This window comes from Mya arenaria, chromosome 12, assembly GCF_026914265.1.
Source record: "Mya arenaria isolate MELC-2E11 chromosome 12, ASM2691426v1".
In the NCBI taxonomy this organism is placed as follows: domain Eukaryota; kingdom Metazoa; phylum Mollusca; class Bivalvia; order Myida; family Myidae; genus Mya; species Mya arenaria.
This window is the reverse complement of record NC_069133.1, coordinates 29101861-29122522: the sequence shown is the minus strand read 5'-3', so window position 1 is coordinate 29122522 and position 20662 is coordinate 29101861. Positions and strand designations below refer to the sequence as shown.

At 36.6% G+C, this 20662-nt stretch overlaps 1 protein-coding gene across 3 annotated transcripts; it reads left to right on the top strand.

The window, feature by feature from the left end:
* Positions 1–664: 664 nt before the first annotated feature.
* On the top strand, positions 665–20608 carry LOC128212030 (phosphoacetylglucosamine mutase-like). 3 transcript variants are annotated; one of them, XM_052917247.1, is made up of 17 exons: positions 665–795; positions 1522–1592; positions 5647–5776; positions 6693–6788; positions 7481–7554; positions 8021–8148; positions 10693–10845; positions 11175–11217; positions 12576–12659; positions 12844–12887; positions 13884–13997; positions 14216–14373; positions 14818–14881; positions 15568–15690; positions 17220–17341; positions 18222–18273; positions 18786–20607. In XM_052917247.1, the coding sequence occupies exons 1-17, from the start codon at positions 707–709 to the stop codon at positions 18861–18863; spliced, it is 1623 nt and encodes a 540-aa protein (XP_052773207.1). In that variant the 5' UTR covers positions 665–706; the 3' UTR covers positions 18864–20607. The 3 variants fall into 3 exon arrangements, with proteins under 3 accessions (XP_052773207.1, XP_052773208.1, XP_052773209.1); XM_052917248.1 differs by having other exon boundaries at positions 680–795; positions 12576–12656; positions 18786–20608; XM_052917249.1 differs by having other exon boundaries at positions 680–795; positions 12576–12650.
* Positions 20609–20662: the final 54 nt, after the last annotated feature.

The window sequence follows — 20662 nt, the reverse complement described above, 5'->3', positions numbered from 1 at the left end:
TTAAAAGTAATGACATGCCATCCCTAATCCTGTGTGCTACGCAAAACATACATGTACAACGAACGGATTCCTAATAAAACAACACTTGACCAGATCACAGCATGACAGCATGCAAGTCTACAATCAGATTCCACTTTCTATACCAAAATACCAAAATTTCTTTAAAACGTTGATGAGCCTCAATACAAGTCTTGTTCACAATATATGAAATATCAAATGAATGCATATCATCTTTACGATTTATATATCCTCTAAAAATGAACATATCAGGCGATATCTTTATTTTTATTTTTGCTTTCTGTAATGTAATTTGTAGCAGAACTTCCTCAAATAAGTGAAAATCCCAAATTGACAAATAATGAACTATTTTAAAATTTAAAGATAAAAAAGAATTAAAAGATTCAGAAATTTAAATTCGTTTTATATCAATTAGTTACTTGTAAACATTAACTTTGAAGTAAAGTATTATTGATACCGGGCCTATCGATACAGGGTTTTCTAAAGACTATACATACTCTAGAAGAAGAATTTGTTATTGGTCCCAGACATAACCCGGTACCGACTTTGACGAAAACCCCGGTATCGACGTAATCCGGTATCACATACTTTGATACCGGCTTTTCCCAATATTGCTACCGGATACCGGGTTTTAGCACTACCCAGCGAACTCTTTAATTTAGAGGTTCCTGTCAAAACAAAACAAATAATGGAGGAAGTGTGTAAGCAGATTTCAGCCAAGTATCCCCGCACAAGTGACAAGTTCATCCAGTATGGAACGGCGGGGTTCAGAACAAAGTAAATTCTTTATATTTTACGATTATAATTATTATCCCTTTTCATAAAATGAGAGAACACTAAATGTTAATATTTGGCACATAATTCCGTGACCGGTCAATGTATTGTGTGTCGAGTGTGTGTGTAAGAACCAGTCGCTCTTTTGGCTCAGTTGGGTAGAGAACCTTGTTAGTGTTCCGGCGGTCGTGGGCTCAAGCCCCACACTGGGTACACTTTTCCTTCCAGCAATGCTTTTCTACTAGTGTCAGAAGTAAAAGATCGCCCTGAGAGGTTAATTGGGGTGGAGTGTACATGTAGTGTGTAGGTAAGAACCAGCTTCCAGATAGGGTCAGTCAGTTTGAGTACTGTTTTAGTTTTCCATGGGTTGTGAGATTAAGCCCAACACAGGGTACACATTTTCTTCCATCAACACTAAAGTAAACCTAGGAGGAAAAATGTGCACCGTGTGACGTTGAAACCCAATAATATCCCATGATGATCTTTTAGAGAGTAAAATTACATGTACCATCATTATGATTAAGATGAGTTAGACTATTCATGTCTTTTTAACCAATAATACTGTTTTTATAGCCATTATACATCTGTTAAATTTCTACATTATGTTAAAATATAGTCAATTAAAAAAGCTCTGCTTAGTGCTAGCTTATGTTATTTGATTTATTCCTTGCCGACTTTAAATCAAACTTATCTTAGTTACTAAAGGGATATTCATTTATTGTTTTATAGAGGAGTTGATTTGCCCCATGTCATTTGCCGGATGGGAGCACTGGCTGTGCTCAGGTCAAAGCTGAAAAAAGGTATGCATGCAGTTCTATGGTTGTGTGTGTTCAGTTAACAATTGAACAACAACATGCAGAAATACTGTAAATGTTCTATTAAAACTGCCAAGTGCGTGTCTTTTTGAGAACCATGCTCGTCAAAAAGAATAATTTCTCCCTGTTCACCAAACATCTGCTTAAATCTATAAAATTTGATAATCAGTCATGCTTTGAGTCAAAATTATAAAATAACGACTACATTTGTCACAACCAATGACCAACAGGGCTCTCGGGAGGGGGTGACTTGGGCGAAGTGGTCACCTAAAATTCCCAGACTTCGCCCATTTGTATCATCAAAGCGACATTGACTTCGCCGACAATTTTAGCACATTTTTAATCTGTCAATCAGCGAGTATTTGGCCACTGTCCCATTATTAGTCAAAACATCGCAATAAGCCATTCATGAAATTTGGTAATCCGATAATTTGGCCGTGTCATCCAATAACCAAAACATTGCGAGTAGGTGGAGCTATTGAAAGTTAATCAATCAGAATGTACATTGAGAAGACCCTGATCAAAGTTCGTTAAAATACGACAGAAAAGAGGGCATAATTATGAAAAATCTTGTTAAGCATTAATCAAGTTAAAACATAATTGATATATGTATTGAACAAACAAAGCAAGACATTTTAAACATTGTTGCTTTTGAAGCAGATGATCATAGCCATGTTGGACCATTGGGAAGGTGGCTCTAAGAAAATCAATATCATGACGTATTAACAAATTTGATTGGTTTTAGTGAAATGTTCATGATAAAAAAATATTTTGTAATAACAAAAATATTTTTTTTGCTTTTTTGTAGAGTTTACTTAGGCCACAACAAATTGATCATTTGTTCGTCGGATTTGCCGCACCTAAAATTCGAAAAACGAAAAAAAAGAATAAAAAAACTTTTTTTGCACCCGCACATATTATTTGGCCGCGCGGATTTTTTTTGTATACTTCTGAATTAACCCTATTTTCTTATTTGTTTTTACTTAAAATTTAAACCTGCAACGTCGACTTCGTTTTTTTTTTTTTAAGGTATTTCCATGCTTCACATTCTTTGCGAGCAAACTTTCCTCGTGTCCGGACAAAATCAGGTCCGGGTAACCGCAAAACAGCTGATATTTGTTAACAGTCTTTTTTGTCGGGGATATTTTGCAGGACGCACCGTTGTTTTTCATTTCCGTATTAATTTTAGTTTACTAAATCAGTTTTCGTAATGAAAATACACGTTTTAAGTGAAAATCAGTGTCATAGTTAATGGATTATAGTCTTCAGTAAACAACAGCAGTTTCACAGCGTCGAAGGCAATAATTATCTTTGTGTGTTTTAAGTAATTCATTGTTTTGTACTCAAAATTTAGTGCTAAATATTACTAAATCAGATTTTGAGTGCAAAACTTCTATTCAAATACACGCAGGACACACAACTTACAACATTGAACATGTTTTCGTGAGTTATTTTTTTTAAATTCTAAAATGCATTTCTTAGTACTTAATATACTCATGATTGTTATAAACAGATAAAAAAAAGTAGGACTTGTAAACGTTTTAAAAACAGTCTGTATTTACACATCAGTAAAATCAGAAAAATTAAAACCTTTTATAAGTATGATGACTGTTTAAATTTTCTAAATTCTTTTTTCTTATGCACCAGTCAATTGTAGCAATGCCACGCCCCCCTCCCCCCCCCCAATTCCAGGGGGATAGCCGGGGAAATGGCCCGTGTTTTTACCTTCCAGGTGGCCCCGCAGTGCCGGGTTAATACGGTGGTTTTGTCTTCCAGACAAATATAGTGTGGAATGGGCCTTATCTAGAGTCCCTTGGGTGCTTGGGCATTTGGCAGGGGTTTCACGAGCAGTTTGTCCCCGCATGGCGAGGACTTTCCCCAGCTTGGCTGGACAGAAAGTCATAGTCCCCACTACTCCCCAACCCTGGGGGGGGGGGGGGGGGGGCATGGTTACAATTGACTGGTGCATTATAGCACTTATTTTCTTAAAGTGGCCTGTTTCTTACAGGCATTGAAGCTATTGAGGCCGTCATGTTATTCTTTTTCAAGGCACTGACCTATAAACCGAAGGTTCGTGGTCAAGGTGAGGTCTTGAAACAGAAACATCTTGAATCCAACACCTGTACTTAATATAATGACCAGTGCTACATTTGCACATTTGTTTGCTACTGCTTCAATTATGGTGTCCCACCATTCAATTCACAGTGTATATTTTTTTCAGAAATATTTTCTGTGTTATTTACATTTCCGATATTCTGCCATGTCAATGTCACTACAATTATATCGTATGATTCAAGAGGTTCAAATTTAGACCTGAGCCAATATTTAGAAATGCTCAAATGATGAATTACTCTTACTTGTCTAAAATGTTTTTTTGTGATAGTAAGTTGGATTAGTATGGAATGAATACAATAGTTGATCTTTTTGGTCTTCGAATAATGACAGGAATGCTGTCTTTACAATAATATCCACATTTAAATTGCTGATGCAAAAAAGTCAATAGTAAAGCCCTGGATCTTATTGCCATTTGTTAAATATTGAGACAGATTTTCATGTGATACAATCAAAACCTTTTCATTTATAACTGATAACCTTTTTTGCAATTAAAAAGCATTTCTTATCATAGTTGTATGATAAATTTGGCAAGAAATATACATTTTTTATTTTTTTATTTTTCGCTTTTCGCTCGTCTCTGATTTGCGTTAAATTTAAAAAAAAGTATTTTTATATTTTTTTTTCGCTCGCTCGCTCCAACTTTTTTTGGCAAAATCCGTAGAACAAATGATCAATTTGTTGTGGCCTTACAGTATTTTTCTCCTGTTTACAGTGTCATAAAAATCGGAGAGATCGCCTTTTTGTCAGAACTATTTTCCGAGTCAATTTCTCAACCTCCCATTATGTATTGGTAAATTTTTCATCAGGGACAGTGATTTAAATGTCATTTGGTTCTTAAATGTCAGAATATTGAAAATAATTTAGCCAGAGACAACTAAATAACAGCATAGCTGAATGTGAAATTCGTACCCTATCCCGAACTATAAGATTGGCCCTCCCTGCACTTAATGTATTTTGACAGTTCATTTCTAAGGTCATTTTGATTGTTTCAAATGCTTAGCTGTCTTGGTTTTTGTTTCATTTTCGATGCTATTTGGAGATAAACTATGTGACATTGACTAATACACTTTTGCTGAACAAAACATGATACATTATTTTATGAACATTTCATATATTTAAAGCAATCAATTTGAATGTGAATATAAACTGAGGTGTGTGGTATGGCATAGTTTTTGCATCAGGTGTTACAAAGAGTATCACTTCTCCCTAAAGTCTCCCCACTTCTCCCTAATTTGACTGAAGGGAGAAGTCACTTCTCTCAAAATTTTCAGCCTAGTGAGAGCCCTGGACCAATAAGCCATCAGTATCAGCTGCATAGTAGCTGTTTACACACACTGGTGTGTAAATCATTAAAATGTGTAAATCATTAAAATGTTGCACTAAACAGGTGGTTCAGTATATCAATATTCAACTTTCAGCAAAAACAAGGAATATTTGTTTCTGAGGACAGGTAGAAACTGTTTCAAAGTTCAAGACAAAATGCATATCATTTAAGCATATTTAAATGTATTTAATTATAATGGAGGAAATTTTCCAGAACATTTAAGTTTGATTTTCCAAATGGAAGAATTTATACAGTTCGCATATGCTGAATTACTCACAGTATGAAATATGCTTGTTTATTGTTTTGTATAGATGGTTTTGTACAAAAAAATATTTCATTTTTAACGTGTATATAGATCAGAAAAAAATCAAATAGTATTGTCATAGTATCCACTGTGTCATGTTGGGAACAGTAAAATGTGGGTAAGGGAAATATGTCCTATAAAAAGTCTTCTCGAGAGAAGAAAATGTAGGAAAATAACATACAAGAAAAGATAACTTTGTTTAAAGAATCAAAGAAAAATATTTTTGAACATTTTTATTATCAAAGCACAGTTGACAAATAAAATATAAATATTTGAACCCAATTTTCTTCTGACAGCAAGTATTGGTGTGATGATTACTGCATCCCACAACCCTGAGGAAGACAATGGTGTGAAGCTGGTCGACCCAATGGGAGAAATGCTGGAGCTGGCCTGGGAAAAACATGCAACCACACTGGCTAACGTGAGGTATGTTACGGTGCTGCAGTGCTGATGAATTATTGTTATGCTAAGAGATTAGCAGTCTTACTTATGTTTGTAAAGCCAGTTTGGTGTGAGCTTGACATAGTTGTCACAATAGAGGTTTTGCATGTGTCCACCTGTCTGATTTGGCTTTCAGGGCTGTTACTTGCTCATGTATTGGGGTATTTTAAAATATCTTGGCACAAATGTTCACCATGAGAAGTGTGCTGCCTACAAGACATATCTGTAGGGCGAAGTCACTTTTCTGGGTCTTTGGACTTTACCATGCAATGGACTTTGGGATGTTGAAATAACTACAGTAGGCATAAATTTTCACCATGAAAAACAACAGGTTGCTTGCAAGACTCATGTCTGTTGGTCAATGATAAAGGTAGTTCAGGTTCATTGGTCAAAATTCCCTTATTGTGGCTTGTTTAGGCTTTAACAGGCCATGCATTTGGAGATATTAAGATAATTTGGTACAAATGCTTGCCATGGAAGACAGCGTGTATTTTTCAAGACCAGTGTTTGTACTTCAAGAATAAAGGTCACACTGCCAGGTCATTGGTAAAAAAACTTTTGACTTCTAAGGGGCCGTTAGTTTACAATGTATTGGGGATTGTAAAATTATGTTGCAAAAATGTTCACCATAAAAACAAAACAAAACAATGGTGGGGGTGGGATGCAAGCCTCATGTCTGAATGTCAATGGAGATTACCACATTTACCACATTTAAGGGTCATAGGTCAAATTCCTGAGTTTTTGCAGAAGGTCCGGGCTGTAACTTGGCTAAGCATTGGGAAATTATGAAATAGCTCGGCATAAATGAACATTTTTTTTCTGCAAAATTAGTTACTTAAGTGATGACCACTAGGTGACAGTTTGAGACAGAATCATTGAAGTATTGAAATCTGTGTTTCAGTGATTTCCAACTGGTGGAGATGGTGTCTAGTATCGTTCAGCAGGAGAACATCGACCTGTCAGCTGAGGCCAGCGTAATCTTCGCCAGGGATACAAGGTATCAAGGATGTGCATAGGCATTACATGTATTGTGTTTTATTACCAAGTTTTGAAATGTTATAGTAAGAATTTTATAAAAAAAATACTTATTTGATTTATAGAACATTTGATTTATAGAACCAAGGAGGTGAAGTTGTAGTATTTGTCATGTATGTTTAACATATTTTTGAAAGGTGTTGGATTACTAGTCAGTAGTCATATTTATACTTCTTTGAAATTTGATTTGAGGTCATCCTGTTTGTCGTCCTTAGCATTTTCTTAATTGGATATGTGTAAAAGTTGAATATTTCAACCAGAACAAATACAACTACTTAAGCATTAATTTGCCATTATAATCACTTTGTTAGGCAGAGCATACAAAAATACTGAGAACACTTCTGTCGTACCTTTATTCATTTGATAAGTATTAGTATCATTTGGAGTAAATTCCGCATAAGCTAAAAAAAGTTTACTCTTTAGGTTTTTCATTCCATTAACTGAACATTTAATCCACATTTTACCATACTCTCTGTGCATGTGCACTTCCCTTGAAAATCCCACTGGTACAGTAAGGCCCTTGGCTCTATACCTGGACCGTAATCAAAGTCAACTACGACCCTGTTTGTTATTATTTGTAGAAAATAGTAGACCATGCCTTTTGAGTATCATCTCATTTCACTTTATGTGTGAGTTTGTTTGTTTTCCTCCCAGATCCAGCAGCGTGGAGCTGTCACAGGCCTTGCAACATGGAATTGCAGCCATGAAAGCAGACTTTTGTGATTTTGGTATGTGTTATGTGAACATTTTTGGGTGGGGTGGAGGGTTGGCATTTAAAAAAAACTTACATAAGCTTATTTAAATGTCATAATGGCTTTGGCTTTATTGAATAAATCTATTAAATAGATAAGATAAAACAAGATAAGTTTTATTTGAGTTAGCAAGACAATAATAATGTATGACTTGACCTAAGTGTCCAGTTTTAAGTTATGAACTGTCAGAATATGCATACCAGATAGAGGAGGTGTTAAATAGAGGTTATAATATGGCTAGACATTCAATAAAAAAATCATTCGAGTTTTTCTTCGATAGTAATAAAGGAAGTTTGGTTAATTTTTTTAACTAAATATTTAAATACTTGAAATATCACTTTATATAAAGATTTCTTCATTTATAATCATGTCACATTAAAAAATATTATACATCAAAAATAATGATGGCAACAATGAAAGGATGTAAGTTTATGTTCTGCAGGACTGTTGACAACCCCGCAGCTTCACTACATGGTACGATGTCGCAACACTGCCGAGAAGTACGGCCATCCCTCAGAGAATGGATATTACACGAAACTGGCCAACGCATTCATCAAACTGCGACAAAAGGTATGCTACACTTCCTCAACACATTTGTAGATACATGTCTCAAGTTTTACATGCTATTATTATGTCTCCCATTCTACATACTGTTTTTGTCAGTGCTTTTTCTTATTATTATTGTTCAACTAATTGATGTCTGATTCAGAACTTGGAAACAACTTCGAGGAATTAATTGAAACTTGGAACATAGATAGATCGCAATGTGCTGTTATACACTTTACTTAGAATTATAACTCGAGGGAACTTTGTTGTAAAGTTATCTGGATATTGACTCATTATACTTGTACTTTATCTGAATTGCTGTAGTTTTTTGTAAAATCTTGTTTTGAATTTTCATAAATGAGTAATTATGCCCCCCTTTGAAGAAGAGGGGTATATTGCTTTGCACAGGCATGTCGGTATGTCGGTCGGTCGGTCGGTCGGTCCGTCGGTAGACCAAAGCTTGTCCGAGTGATAACTCAACAATTCCTGGACGTATGGTCATCAAACTTCACATGAAGGTTGGGCCTAACCAGTAGATGACCCCTATTGATTTTGGGGGTCATCGGGTCAAAGGTCAAGGTCACAGTGACCTTTAATGGTAAAATAATTTTAAAGCTTGTCCGAGTGATAACTCAACAATGCCTGCACCCATGGCCCTCAAACTTGACATGAAGGTTGGGCCTGACCAGTAGATGACCCCTATTGTTTTGGGGGGTCATCAGGCCAAAGGTCAAGGTCACAGTGACCTTGAATGGTAAAAGGTTGTCCGAGTGATAACGTGACAATGCCTGCACCCATGGCCCTCAAACTTGACTTGGAGGTTGGGCCTGACCAGTAGCTGACCCCTATTGTTTTTGGGGGTCATCAGGCCAAAGGTCAAGGTCACAGTGACCTTGAATGGTAAAAGGTTGTTCGAGTGATAACGTGACAATGCCTGCACCCATGGCCCTCAAACTTGACTTGGAGGTTGGGCCTGACCAGTAGCTGACCCCTATTGTTTTTTGGGCTCAATGGGTCAAAGGTCAAGGTCACAGTGACCTTGAATGGTAAAAGGTTGTTCGAGTGATAACTCAACAATGCCTGCACCAATGGCCCTCAAACTTGACTTGGAGGTTGGGCCTGACCAGTAGATGACCCCTATGGTTTTGGGGGGTCATTGGGCCAAAGGTCAAGGTCACAGTGACCTTGAATGGTAAAAGGTTGTCCGATTGATAACTCAACAATGCCTGCACCCATGGCCCTCAAACTTGACTTGGAGAATTGGCCTGACCAGGAGATGACCCCTATGGTTTTGGGGGGTCATCTGGCCAAATGTCAAGGTCACAGTGACCTGGAATGGTAAAAGGTTGTCCGATTGATAACTCGACAATGCCTGCACCCATGGCCATCAAACTTGACTTGGAGGTTGGGCCTGGCCAGAAGATGGTCCCTATTGATTTAAGGGGTCATTGGGCCAAAGGTCAAGGTCACAGTGACCTGGAATGGTAAAAGGTTATCCGAGTGATAACTTGACAATGGCTGCACCCATGGCCCTCAAACTTGACTTGGAGGTTGAGCCCGGCCAGAAGATTGTCCCTATTAATTTTAGGGGTCATTGGGCCAAAGGTCAAGGTCACAGTGACCTTGAATGGTAAAGGTTGTCCAAGTGATAACTCAACAATGCCTGCACCCATGGCCCTCAAACTTGACATGGAGGTTGGGCCTGACCAGTAGATGACCCCTATTGATTTTAGGGGTCAAAGGTCAAGGTCACAGTGACCTTGAAAGAAAACTCGACAATTCTTGGACCTATGGTCATCAAACTTGACATGAAGGTTTGGCCTGCCCAGTAGATGACCCCTATCGATTTTGGGGGTCATCAGGCCAAGGTCAATGTCACAGTTACCTTTAACGCAAAAAAGTTAACAAATCTTCCCCCACTGATATCTCAACAATGCCTGAACCTATGATCATTAAACTTGACATGGATTTTAAGCCTGACCAGTAGATCACCCTTATTGATTTAGGATTCATAGAGTCAAAGGTCAAGGTCACAGTGATCTTGAATGGTAAAAGGTTGTCCGAGTGATAACTCAACAATGCCTGAACCCATGGCCTTCAAACTTGACTTGGAGTTGCATCTGACTTGTAGATGACCCCTTATGATTTAAGGGGTCATCGGGTCAAAAGTCAAGGTCACAGTGACCTTGAACGAAATAAACTTGACTTGTGATAACTTGAATGCCTGCACCCATGGCCCTCAAACTTGACATTTAGGTTTCTGGTGACCAGCTGATGACTGTGGATTTTGAGTTCATAGAGTCAAAGGCCATGACGGTCATAACACACTTTATCCTCACACTTTAATGGTCATAATCTTAAAACAGCAACAAATCAGCTGTCATTTCGGTCCATGCATATTTCATTCAATTGTCCATATAATCCTGACAACATGGCGCTCAGGGGGGGCATAATGTTTGACAAACATCTCTTGTTTATATTGGTATGTAGAACTTTTAACATTTATTTCTTTTCTATGATGGAAGCCTTGTTGGATCTGAATACTATTTTGTGTTGTTCTCCCCTTAGTTGTCTGACACTGGCAAGTACAGCAGCGAGGTATATATAGATGCAGCTAATGGTGTGGGTGCGGGGAAGGTGCTAGAATTAGCGAAACATCTTGGGGAGTCTCTTACCATCAATGTCCTCAATGATGGCACAAACGGGAAACTCAATCATAAGGTTAGGTTTGGTTTACCTTTGTTTCGAATGATACTGAGACATTACATATGATATTATTATACGGGAATGTATGAAATTTGGTTGTGTGTTGGGTATTGTATTAAAAGCATGCCTTTGGTATTTAGATAATTTTAAAAGAAACATATGCATGTTATGAACACCGCTTAAACCAACGAGGACTTGCTTTTCAGAAACAAAGATCCTTCTTTGAACTCTTTGACATCTCAATGAATCCTGGTATCTAAATTTATAAAGCAAATTTATGTATACGTATTTGTATTCTTTTGAAAATAGAAGTTTTACTTAGTGAATGGTGTATTTGTTTTCAGTGTGGAGCTGACTATGTGAAGATAAACCAGTGTGCACCAGACGGTATGTAGACAGTTTGTTGTTGACCTTTTTTGTCTTTGTGTTGTCAAATGATATCAAAGGAACTAACCTATCTTGCCCCTGCCGTGAAATGCCAGATAGGCATGTAGTGTTAAACTGTTAATTCTGTCTGTGTGTGGGGATGTATGTTTGTATGGGAAAATGTCCTGGCTATAACTTCCTAAGGCTTTCATGGAATTATATACAATTTACCTCATATATGTTCACCATAACATGGTGGTGCATTTAGTATAACACTTACGCCTCTCACTTAATGGTCAAGGTAACACTCGTCTCTGGGATGTTACAGTATCAACACTTTGCTGGATTTTCCTATAATTTACCAATACCTTGTATCACAACACAAATCTTAGAAGTATCTTTCCCCTAATGTTCCACAAAGCTTCTAATAAATAGGGGCAACCATGTGGCTGACACGTCTAGTTTATTATTAAAATTTGTCTTCATTTTTGTAGCATATTGTGGTACTATATACACTGTTGGTATCTATACAAGCTAAGTCCTCAATGATATCTGTATTACTGATATTTACTCCTGATGTTCGGAAATAAGATGCAAGCATGTGCTAGCTTACACTGAGGTACTTTTGTGGCATTGATTCCCCTCCTATTAAGTAAAAAAGTCAAGGTCATGACAAAGGCTAAGTGAGTGCCATCATCACTGGTATTTGTCATAAATCAGGAGAATGAGAAGCCTTTTGTCAATGAAAAACTACAAAAGTGTGTGAGGATTACCAAAACCTACGCAATGATAACTCTTTTCATAAAAATCCTGATTTTTTGTTTTCAACATTAAGCTCTAGCAAGTAATGCAAGTTCTAAATGATCTATTTTGATTCCTGTAACAAAAAGAACTTTACAATAAAGACAAAACATAGTCAGTTCTATGTGGAACCACATTCCACATTATTTTAATGTTACACATATAAACCTTCTGAAATGGAAAACCAACGGACCATACCCGTTGTTTACTTTCATTTTCAAGTAACTTTCACCGTCCGCAAAATTGAAAATAGAGCTTTTTCCTTGCATATCAATGTGTTTCCCCAGCATGCATTATGGACCCGAAACTGGCCCCCATTCAAAAAAAAAAGTACATTTTTCATAAATGTGAAAATGATATTTATTTAGCCCTCTTCCCCATCATTTTCTTTCCACACCTGCTTTCTAGCTCTATTTAAAAATATTTTTTTTTGGAAATCTGGCTGTTTCACAATTTAGTGTCTCTATTTGAAAAAGTATTTTCACAATGCAAGGGGTCCCAACCTCATTCACAATAACCCATTATAACATATAAAAAAAAACAGTGAAAAGATTAATGTTAATGTATGTCTATTCCAGGTTTGACTCTCAAAGAGGGGATGAAGTGTGCATCGTTTGACGGAGACGCCGACAGAATCGTCTATTTCTTCCAAGGTGCAGGTGGTAAAAAAATAAACTCAATTAAATGGACATAAATAGCTTGTACAAAGAAAAGTTTACATAACAAACTGTCATATATCACCTTTTGTAAGAAAATGTTCAAAAACATTTATTCACATCATTTGCCTTCACCATGTTATAATTATACTTGGTTTTTATATGTATTCAGTTTTGTGGTACATTTCAGATGGAAAGTTCTGCCTGATGGATGGAGATAAGATAGCAACATTGGTAACTTCTCTTGCAATTCATCTGGAATCATATAATATAAATGGAGTTAAGATTATTTGGAGTTGAGTTTATTTATTTAAGCTTGTATGTTTTTGAAGGTATTGTCATAGCCATGGTGTTGACATGTCTAATTGTTCTAGAAATTCATTGGCTATAAATTTTAACTGCCGGTTTGAAAAACCTGGTTTTGTACCATTGCGGTGCTTCAAGTTATAAATAGGGCCCTGATTTTATTTTTGTGAGTAACTATAGTAATCACCTCGTCTGTCCATCCATCTGACAACTTTTTATCTTTTTTTTTCTTACTGGTTTGTAAACCATTTAATATGTAAACTACATATTTCATACATTTGATCACAGTAATGATACAATCTATTATAAAAGAGATTTGTAGCATCAATATATTTCTTTGTGAACATGTGTTTGATAGAAGATCCAGAACTCTGTGTGTAGAGTTTTCAAACTGGTCATGGTCCGAAGATGAACCCTTTTGATTTTGAGGTCAAGGCATGGTGACCTTTCCTAGAACAATTATGTGCACTCATTTCGGTACGATGAGGATTCTTCAGACTTGGTTTGCGCATTGATCATTGTGACTTTTACTTGAAAGGCTATGAGTGCTTTCCACTGATAAACACATCAGATTGCCGACTTTTAGTTCAAAGTTGTTTTTTTATCTGATTTAAAGATCCAAAACCTACCAAAATGATGCGCTCAACATGTTTTATAGTTATTGAGTTGGTTCCCTTGATTGTGACTAAGAGAAATAGACAATTTTGAGCATTTGCTGGTAGTGCTCTTGTTTTAAAATATCGATGCTTAAAAATCAACTATGTTTACCTCCATTATCAACTAATGAAATGTTTTAAGAAGAAATACCTCTGGAAAGGTGGACTCTAGACGGAACTTGGACTTAATCTAGGGTGGTCTAGAAAATGAAGAGGAGAAGGCATACAAACTCCTGGTAATGTTTTGGCTACTTTATTTTATTTCCAGGTAGGGGGTTACCTCAAATCCCTAGTGGCTCAGACTGGCCTTAGCCTTGATGTGGGGGTTGTCCAGACCGCTTACGCCAACGGCAGCTCCACCAAGTACATATCTCAGACTCTGGTAGGTTCTTGTGTAACACTTATTGATCCCTTATTTGTATATTTAAAAAAAAATTGGCCTTATCAATACTGCTGTTGATTGTATATAGCTTTTGATTTCATTACAAAGAAACTCAGTTCAACCACATTGTGTGTTCCATATCTTTATCAATTCCTTTTGCATAATACATGCACACATACTGTGACCTACTTCTGCATGCTATTGTTGCTACCTTACAGAAAGTGCCGGTGGTGTGTGTAGCCACGGGTGTCAAACACCTTCATCACCGTGCCCTGCAGTTTGACATCGGTGTCTACTTTGAGGCCAATGGACACGGAACTGTGATTTTCAATGGGGATACAGAAGCCCGCATTCAGCAAACTAGCACCGATGCAAGGTTCGTGTCAGAGATTTCATGTCATTAATCATATGCAATCTCAGTGATTTATTATTACAGTCCAGTTTAAACAAAACTTGGAATTGTTTGAAAAGTATTTTTTGGAAATACCTCTAAATCAAGGCACACTGAGACAGTTAACATTAAAATAAAACAATATCATTAAGCCTAGATTTACAGACGTATTTACCCTTCCCGGAACTTATGTTTTAACTCTACAATTTTGCATACTGTAACATGTATTTAGGAAGAAAAAATGACAGTTGAAATGAAGGAAAAGAAATTTAATAATTCCATGCTTGATGACCTCACCATTTTGCACTAAGTAAGCCTCAAAGATGTAATTTTACAAAATTAAATGAATAAGAACTGTTCATGTGGTATATAACTAACCATATGCCCTGTGCTCACAACATTCAATGATAATGATGGTATATTTTCCAGCGTGGCAGAGGCCCAGCGTGAGGCTTCAGGACAGCTGCTCACTGTCATAGATCTCATTAACCAGGTAGAACCATGTAGTGCCTCCCAATGCATACTTGTTGAACTCCATATGCTTTTTAAGCTTACATGTAGGATATCGTTGTGCCTCACTTTGCTTACTTGTTGGACCTTGTAGTGCCTCACTTTGCTTACATGTAGGACCATGTAGTCCCTCACTTTGCTTAGATGTCGGACCTTGTAGTGCCTCACTTTGCTTAGATGTAGGACCTAGTAGTGCCTCACTTTTCTTACATGTAGGACCTAGTAGTGCCTCACTTTGCTTACATGTCGGACCTTGTAGTGCCTCACTTTGCTTAGATGTAGGACCATGTAGTGCCTCGCTTTGCTTAGATGTCGGACCTTGTAGTGCCTCACTTTGCTTAGATGTAGGACCTAGTAGTGCCTCACTTTGCTTACATGTCGGACCATGTGTTGCCTAAACCTACCTATAGGACATTGTATTTCCTTGCTTTATATACATGTAGGATCATGTAGTCCTCACTTGACCTACATGAAGAACCTAGAATCTTGCTTAATTATAAGACAGTTTAACGTATGACAGTTGAAATTCACAGTACTATTATTGTGCATTTTTTAATTACATAATAGTTAATTAAGTTTCTTGCAAATAGTAAATTTTTGTGTTGTTACATTATTGTCTTTGAGTGGAGCTTTAAAATAATATAACAGTGATATTTTGATGTATTTCAGACTGTTGGTGATGCAATGTCAGACCTGCTGCTGGCAGAATTGATACTTTGTAGCCAGGGGTGGGATATGGCTGCCTGGAGGGACTGCTACACTGACCTTCCTAACAGGCAGGTCAAGGTCAAGGTATGGGTCACTGGGTATATGGGTTTGTAATGAGTTGATACTGTGTAGTCAGGGTTGGGGTATGTCACCCTTAGGATACTAACTCTCTGAACTTTCTTACAAACATCTCAAAGTCAGGACATGGATGAATGTTGTTTTTATTTAAATCCAAAAAAGAAACATGTAGGATCTGTCACGCATCGTTATATAAAACACTATTTTAAAATGAGTTCAGAAAACATGTTAGATCAGCTTACTAACATATTTCTTGGACAAATTGAATACAATTGTATTATATGATGATGAGTGTCAGTTTTTTTATATTGTTTTCCGTCTGTCTGACCACCACAGTCTGGATCCATAGAGGGATTGGTCAGATAATGTTAAATCTTGGTCATGTTCATGACAGGATTACCTGTTTAAATAAATTAAGTACCCACCGTCTTGAAGACAAAATACCACACTTTATTCTTAAGATTTTTATGGAAAATGTGCTACTGTATTCTAATAAATCCTCATTAAAAACACAATATTAGAAATAACCATTTTACTTATTTGAATAAAAAGCAATTATTCTTGCCAGTAAATTTGTTTACAAACATACATATATACGTTCGGAGCAATAGAAATAGAGCAATGTTATATTAAAAATGTAAAATACAGAAAATTATGTGATGGCTATAATAAATCGGAAACAAGGTGTAGCTTGTGATAAATACTCAGATGATAAATTTGAAGTGCATATTTCAGCTGTTGTCTAGATGCCTTATATGGAATTCCAATCAAATATGGCAAAGGGACACCATCAAAAGTTAAACCTCACCAAATGCTTCTCGAGTCCCTCAGTTCTAAAGTCATGGTCACCAAATGCTTCTGGAGTCCCTCAGTTCTAAAGTCATGGTCACCAAATGCTTCTTGAGTCCCTCAGTTCTAAAGTCTTGGTCACCAAATGCTTCTCGAGTCCCTCAGTTCTAAAGTCATGGTCACCAAATGCTTCTCGAGTCCCTCAGTTCTAAAGTCTTGGTCACCAAATGCTTCTCGAGTCCCTCAGTTCTAAAGTCATGGTCACCAAATGCTTCTCGAGTCCCTCAGTTCTAAAGTCTTGGTCACCAAATGCTTCTCGAGTCCCTCAGTTCTAAAGTCTTGGTCACCAAATGCTTCTCGAGTCCCTCAGTTCTAAAGTCTTGGTCACCAAATGCTTCTCGAGTCCCTCAGTTCTAAAGTCATGGTCACCAAATGCTTCTTGAGTCCCTCAGTTCTAAAGTCATGGTCACCAAATGCTTCTTGAGTCCCTCAGTTCTAAAGTCTTGGTCATGTTTGATGGTTTAAGTCTTGATATAAAAACAGAAAAAACTGGCATTTGAATTTGACTGAATCGTAGATCATTTTGGGAGATTGTGTTTCTTGCACAATGCTTGGCTTAAAGGTCAAGGTCACATTTCAATGTCAAGGCCATGCATTGTGACAACCTAACTGACGGTGAATGTTGTTGTTTTAAAATTGATTTTAAATAATCTTCATGTAGACTACAGTTTATGTTTGTGTTCCAGGTGAAGGATCGCAATGTAATCAAAACTACAGCAGATGAGACCCAGGCGCTGTCTCCTGAAGGTCTGCAGGCAGGGATTGACAACCTTGTGGCCAAGTACTGTAGTGGACGTTCATTTGTCAGGTATGGAGACTTATATGTAGACATACTGAGTAGAGAAACAGTTGTCGCTTCTTGAAAATAAGTAAAATAATGTTCCTTCTTTCAATTACTTGTATCCTAGGTTTATCCTTTGTTATTTGGTAATTGGAGCTAGTACCATATTTTCTACATACAACTTCAAATTTAGTCTTAAACTCTCTTAGTTGTTCTAATGATAAGGCTGATCTGTATTGGTTAAGAGTCATACAAAGTTTGCCTACACATGATATATATGGTAAATATGTCGTTACCTCCCTGATTTATGTTTGTTTGAGGGTAAGAGTGGTCTCCTGGTATTGGTGTCCAACTCAAACCAAGGAGGGTGTGGGTTTCATTCCCACCAGGGGAACATTCTCTTTTCCTATCAGAAAGGACAACAGTACTGGTTTCTACCCAGGATACTGGCTGAAAGGGATTCTTATCAGTACACTCTTCTTAACATTTTGAAAAACCCCACATATTTAAGTGATAAGCTAAGACATGAGATAATTTTTTTAAATAAAGTAATAAAAAAGAGGAGGATTCGAACTGTGATACAAGGGATGAAACTAGAGGGTTTTATGTAGCATGTAAACCTTAAAATTGTGCTTGAAAAGCAGCTGGTGTGGGGTATTAGTCCAGGCAGCATGACGGGGTATTCATCAATCCTGTCAAAGCTCTAGTTGTTTGAACATACTTTAGAACAAAGCTATCAATTTGATGACAGTTTTTACTATTTGGTAGTGAAGTTATTAGATTTCAAGTGTTCTTATTCAAATTATTATTTTAGTTCCTTATTCTTAAATATAAACAAATACACTAGCAAGAACAGAGAGTGCTGCTTTAAAGCATAATCTAAAAATGAACTTTTTTCACATTGCAGGCCTTCCGGTACAGAAGATATTGTCAGAGTCTATGCAGAGGCTGACACGCAGGCAAGTGAAAACATTCGGCAAATGGTTCAACTTTCATGAAAATGGAATTGAATCTCAAAGACTTTACATATTTTAAACACGACTTAACTGCAGCATGGTTGCTGATTTTGTTTCAAGCTTTAATTAAGATGGTTTGTTGTCAATTAACTCTTCTTGTTTTTTTGTACCTTTGTTGCAAAATGTACTTTTTGGCAGTTAGTGTTCAGTGCGTCTTTTTATGTACTTTATTTTCCAATTAGAATGTGTGTTTCATGTATGGATTGAGATTTAATGAAAGTCTTTCTTGCCAGTTGGAGATTTTTCCTGTTTATGATTCACTGACTATGTATTTTAAATTAAAAACAATTGAATACTGAAAGAATATTAAAGCTTGCTTTGTTTATGGCAATTTAGGAGGAGTGTAGTTTTACCAACACTACAATGATTACTTCTATAATGCTTATTTGTATTTATTGACCTTTTGGTATACCGGTACATGTCCTACATATCACCTTTTTATTATTATGTTATAGGAGAATGCGGACAATTTGGCCCTGCAGGTTTGCCAGCTTGTGTATGACATGGCAGCGGGGATCGGGGAAAGACCATAGACAGGGGAACCAGTTACAGACTTGGAGCCCCCATGATATCAATGTACGCGATACAGGGGGCAGATCATTGACATGACTAACAGACTGTGATAATGTACATCTGGATTTATGTATTATGTGCCTTCACAATCATACTGGAGGCAAAGAGAAATTCACAGTCACCTGATTTTCAGACAATTTCATTTAACTATATCGTATATTCTGAAATTAATTATCCTTTTTTCCTGAAAATACCAGATACCTTAATTTTGTAAGTTTCACAACCTGTCTCTGTTTTTTTTATACTTCTCTTTGATTATTGGATGTGAGGGATGTGTTTTATGTTATGGATCATGAAATGATCACAATGAAATGTACTAGAGCAACATTGTACAGGTGATGGGATCTATATAAATACCATGGTAGTAGAAAACACGCTAGTTTTGACTACTTATACTAGTTTAGTGATTGGATGGTGTCAATAAGACCTTTGAAGACTAACTATGTCAAGTCAGCTTACGATGAGCTCACATAGCAGTTTGGTGTTCGTGGGCCTGTGTGAGAATGCATCCGTCTGGTTCTGGCTTATAAAGGTCAAGGTCTTTGGTCAAAACCCCTTTGATTTTGGCTTGTCCGGGCTGTAACTTGCTGATGGTCAAATATTTAAATATTCTTTATGGCTTGTTCGACATCACTGTCATGTAAAGCCATCAACTTGACATCAATTACATTCAAGGTAAAAGAGCAATCTTCCTCAGCACCGTTCTATGATTGTGACATTGGTGGGCTTAACATTGTTGGCGATTTGTCAACAAGCATCTAGTATTTTTGATGTAGGTAGTATAGAAGTGATTTATATTGGAAGAATATATCACTTTATTCTTGCTTTATTTTTACCTAAGGCCTAAAAAAATATGTCTGTTTTGGGTAACCCGACCCTACCTATAAAATAAAAATGCGCCGACCCTAACTATTTTTTTCTGTTTCTGAGCAAATAGAGAGTTACGAAGGGCAGATAAATGCGAATTGGACGATCAGAATTATTGTTTATATGATAAAACAAAGTCAGGCAATGACAGTTATGTAGGAAAGAGTGCCATGTGCAAGGAAACACTCTGAACTTAAGACAGATTTTGAAAAAAAAAAAATCCCTACCTACCCTACCTAAAAATTTTGGGAAGGTTACCCTAAACAAACATTTATTTTTTTTTTGGCCTAACTGTAAATGTATTTTAATAACTCTTGACAACCTGATTCATAAGTGTGTTTTGAAATGTGGAAAAAATATCATTTTCCACTATAAATATATTATTGTGTGTGATGCTGGTCCTTGCTCTTTAGATATAAAATGCCAAATTAGTCAAAACAAATAGTTACTAGTATCTTGAATCATTATCATCCGTTGTTGAACTTGAATATTTTGTTAGAAATAATGATGTAAACAAGCATTCATTTTTATTAGTTATTCACAAGTCCTTTGTTATTCTTTTATGAAACGATATATTGAGATTTGTATCATGTTAGCTGATAGATAATGACGTGTTTGCCGCAATACCCATCCCTGCAAATTAATATCAGTAAATAGAATGTGTTATGTTTTGTGTTCTGTTGATAGCCTTACATAAAATACTGGATGTGCCATATCATTTTGTCTTACAGTATATGAAACTAATTGTATAAGCAGAGCTTATTATGCATTGTTATGTATGGTTGTGGAGTTACAAATGTTTTAAATTGTATACATGTCAATATATCGAATATAATAATATATGGAAACAAATAGTAATTTAATTATTTATTGCCCTTTTCGTTTTGTTTAA

Excerpts from the sequence above, each read along its gene's own strand:
- LOC128212030 (XM_052917247.1), top strand. The coding sequence starts at position 707 with ATGGAGGAAGTGTGTAAGCAGATTTCAGCCAAGTATCCCCGCACAAGT. Across the intron at positions 6,789-7,480 it reads ATCTTCGCCAGGGATACAAG|ATCCAGCAGCGTGGAGCTGT; the intron begins GTATCAAGGATG and ends TTTTCCTCCCAG. Across the intron at positions 18,274-18,785 it reads ATGCAGAGGCTGACACGCAG|GAGAATGCGGACAATTTGGC; the intron begins GCAAGTGAAAAC and ends ATTATGTTATAG.